The sequence below is a fragment of the Vombatus ursinus genome, unplaced genomic scaffold (assembly GCF_900497805.2).
Source record: "Vombatus ursinus unplaced genomic scaffold, bare-nosed wombat genome assembly UNPS02005459.1, whole genome shotgun sequence".
NCBI classification, from domain to species: Eukaryota; Metazoa; Chordata; class Mammalia; order Diprotodontia; family Vombatidae; genus Vombatus; species Vombatus ursinus.
The window spans coordinates 5,867,406-5,871,552 of NW_020945237.1; the positions used below are offsets into that span (position 1 = coordinate 5,867,406).

General features: G+C 40.4%; 1 protein-coding gene across 7 annotated transcripts in view; it reads right to left on the reverse strand.

The window, feature by feature from the left end:
* ADAM22 (ADAM metallopeptidase domain 22) overlaps positions 1 to 4,147 on the reverse strand; it is a 259,774-nt gene that overhangs the window by 137,795 nt on the left and 117,832 nt on the right. For all 7 annotated transcript variants that reach the window (XM_027847939.1, XM_027847941.1, XM_027847938.1 and 4 more), the window contains exon 4: positions 719 to 785. In XM_027847939.1, coding sequence (XP_027703740.1) covers positions 719 to 785 — 67 coding nt within the window. The remainder of the gene's footprint in view (positions 1 to 718; positions 786 to 4,147) is intronic.

The window sequence follows — 4,147 nt, forward strand, 5'->3', positions numbered from 1 at the left end:
ATCTATCTATCTATCTATCTATCTATCTATCTATCTATCTATCTATCCTGACCATCTATTTGTCTATCTATCCATCTATCTATCCTGGCCATCTATTTCTCTCTCTTTCTCTCTCTCTTTCTCCTATTTGTCTATATATCCATCCATCCATCCATCTATCTATCTATTTATATTTTGCACTTAAAAGAATACAACATTATTCTATTTCAGTGTCTTTATATCTCTTAAGTGAAGCTTCCCAAAATTGGGTGATCCCAATTAGAGATAAATAAAATATAAATTCATTACAAATTACAAATGAATTCTCCAAGCTGCCTAATAACAATAATAGCTAATATTTATATAGCATTTTGAGGTTTGTAAAGCACTTTAAAATGTTATTTTATTTTATCCTCAAAACAACCCTGGAAGGTAAGTGCCAGTATGACAGTGTCCCCATTTTATAGATAAGAAACTTAAGCACACAGCGGTTAAGTGACCTGCCCACAGTCACATGGAAAGTATGTGAGTCTGGATTTGAACTCAAATCTTCATGATTCTAGGTCCAGTGCCCTATCCACTGTGCCACCTAGCTATCATAATTAAAATTCATACAAAGGGGAAAAATGTAATTTTTATTTTTTTGTCTAAAGCGAAAGTCTCACAAATTGTCACATACACACACACGCACACACACACACACACACACACACACACACATGAGAAAAGTTTCACTTACTTTAACTTCCACAATCTTTCCTCCATGGTCAATGTGTCTCTCCAGGTATTCAGATGACAGCAAGTCACTGAAATAAGGGAATAGCAAGATGAATATAGGTGCTGCTAGAAATCTATAAAGTCTACGTCTGTCTTTTCAACAAATTCTCTGTTAACAATTTCTCCACCCAAATTTTAAATGTTGACTTTTGATAGGCAGCAGAGACAGGGCTGGAAGCATGCAGAGACTTACAGTACTCCTAAAACAACTACTTCTGGCACACACAAAAATCCTTCTTCCTGTCCTTTTCCTTTAAATATTTTGGGTCAAAATTAATTCATTCTAAAAGCCTTTAAGTGCTTGCTATGTGCAGTGCACTGCTCTAGGCACCATGATGAATAAACCAAGGAAACTGGCCTCTATAACTTTACCATCTCATAAAAGGGGAGGATGTACATTTTAGGACACATTAGACAAATACACACATTAGACAAATTAAATATGATAAAATGCAGAAGAGGAGTATAAAGTGCTACGAGATTATTTGAAGAAGTCACTGACAGATGAAGAAATTAGTGGCTGAATGAATCTGGCCTTTGGGCTAGATGGGAAGGATGGGAAAGGCAGAAAAAATCAAGGAGCAGAAGAAGGAAAAGACATTCTAAGTACAGAGACCAGTATGAACAAACATTCAAAGTGCCTGACAAGTTATGGGGACAGTAAACTTGACTAAAGCATAGAGTCCATGAGAATGACAATACTTTCACACATTGCTTCACCCATCACATTTGTGTCCCATGATTTAATCTAGCAAAACTTGAAACACAGACTATATTACTCCCCTACTCAAAATGTTCAATAGCTCCCTAATGCCTTTAGGATAAAACATAAGGCTCAGATTCCTAAAATCCAGCCACTGCTGGGATTCTTATAATTTAGCCAATAGGCCAATAGTTTACTAATGTTCAGACTCCTTAAGAGTCTGCCCAATATGACAGATGTTCTAATAAACCTTGTCTTTGGCTGAAAGAAGGCTTGGGTCGAATTCTTTCGGGCAGGACCCGCGTGTTGTGATTTTGGGGTCCCAGGACTCATGAACCCCTAAACTGCATCAGTTGGACAATGACTTCTGTGTCTGTCCCACAATTTGATAAGTTACTAATGCAGTGTGATCCCCCAAATTTGGTAAACAACTACTAACATATGTATGTCCCCAAATTGATGAATAACTTTTAATGATTTGAATCCCAAATCTGATAAATCACTGATAAACACCAATTTAGTTAGAAAAACTAAAGCTTTGATTGGTAGTTTCCTTTGCCAGTGGAGCCCAAGCTGAGTCATGATTATAGGATTGTGGTTTTAGGACAGAAAGGAACTTTTGGTATCATCTAATCCAACCTCCTCATTTTATAGATGGGGAAATTACGCATAGTGAAATTTAATGACTTGATCAAGATCATATAGGTATGTGGCAAGTAGCTGAGCTGGAATTTATACTCAAGCCACCAGACTTCTACTCTAGGCCTTTTTCCCCTACATCATAATCACATTGCCCCTACACCTTGACACCATTGAGATTCAAATACAGTGGTCAATGAGAAGCCCATTATCTCAAGTATCACTTAAAGCCACTTTAGGAGACAATGAGATTGAAGCAGTCTGGTCAATGAAATACAGAAACTACCCCCCCCCACACACACACAGAATGCACAATGGAATAATAATTATAATAATAAATAATGCCCCCCCCAAAAAAGGATAAAATATAAGATCTTTGGCCTGGCATTTAAAGCCCTCCACAATCTAATCCCTCCCACCCCTCACGTTTCCAGCTTTATTTTTGTTGAACATTTTATTACTCTTAATGTTCAAAAATATTTAGCTTTTGTTAAGGGATCAACTGTTGGAGTTCAATAAAAAGCATCTCAGCCCAATTTATTGTCATAAAGGTGCCTCAACTCTTTTTTCACAACCAGCTCCTTCTTTATTTTATCATTAGGCACCACTTGGCCAGAGGGAATTCTCTTTCCTAGGTAGCTAAGTTTGAGGAGGAAGAAACATTCTACCCAATATTCTAGCTAACTGGCATTCTAATTGGACAGCTAGGCCTACTGACTTTGACAAGCTCTTCAGTTACTTATGCTAATTTGCCTTATTTATCATTCTTCCTCCACTATGATTTAAATGCTATTCTAATCTATCTCTAAGCATCCTGTCCTTCTTCCCTAATCCTCATGACCCTGAAATACCACATAAGACACAAACCTCTTCTTTCTTCTACTCCCCCATTCTCATCCCTAACCAACTGTACCTCTCATTAGTGCCATTTTGTCTTTTCCTGTCCGTTTTCTAGCCCGGGGGTGGGGAATCTGCGACCTTAAGGCCACATGTGGCCTTAAGGCTGCAGATTGCCCATCCCTGTTAGCCCCTCTAAGTCTGTCCTTCAGAACTTCTGTTCCATTATAGTCCTCAAATTCCCTTACATCTAATCTTTTCCTCAAGAACTTCTCCAATGAACAGAAAACTGGCTTTCCTGTGGGAAGACCACATCCATAACGACCCTCTCCCTTTACTGAATCAATCTGACCACCACATCCACCCAGTAGGGTGGCCATATCTTAATTCTCACCATCACACAGAGCTGTTCCAAGGTCCCAACCTCTAGAATTTCTAACTCTGACCAAAATTTCCTGTCTTTTCATCTCCTTCTGTGACTATACTGCTGCTGAATCTGTTCTCATCTTGACTGCTGTCTACTGCCTACGCTATCACCCTTGTTATAATTTCACTTGCCTCCCTGCCAACACCAAGGTTGGTCTGACTTCTATCATCTTTCACTATACACTAGCCACATTTCTAGATCGTTGAAAGTAGAGATGATGGGGTGCTTGGGTGCTTGTGCTTGTACTTGGACCCCAATTTCTCCCTAGCCTCAGAAGCAGTCTCTGACAACCACTCCCCAGCCCAAGGACACTGCCTAGCAGTTATTCATGTATGGGCCTCAGCACGACCCTTATCTCTCTCCCTGGTGCAGCTACACAAAGCTGGGTGAGAGAGTGCTGGGCTGCTCAGGCCCCAGCCCTCAGATCATGTCTCTGGAAACCTCCCAATTTCTTAGTAAGTTCCTGTCTTATGAGAAAGCTTTCTCTTGTTGCAGAGCATTCTCTCATCAAGACAGAGGGAGAGGGGTGCCTTGCCCAGCCCAAGGAGTTTTGTCCTTGGCCAGCCCAAGGACTCTTCCTCCTGCCAGACTTCAAAGATCCATACCTCTGTTATCTCCCTCCCTGTCCGGTATACTCCCTGTACTTTCCCATCCATAGCTCCCAAAGACACCTGGACCTTTGGATTACCTCATCAGTGTCCCTGGCATTCCTTTCCCATGCCCGTTTCCATATAAACCCTAGCTCTATCCTCAGTCTCTTGCAGGTTCCTTAAGAATCCTTGCCC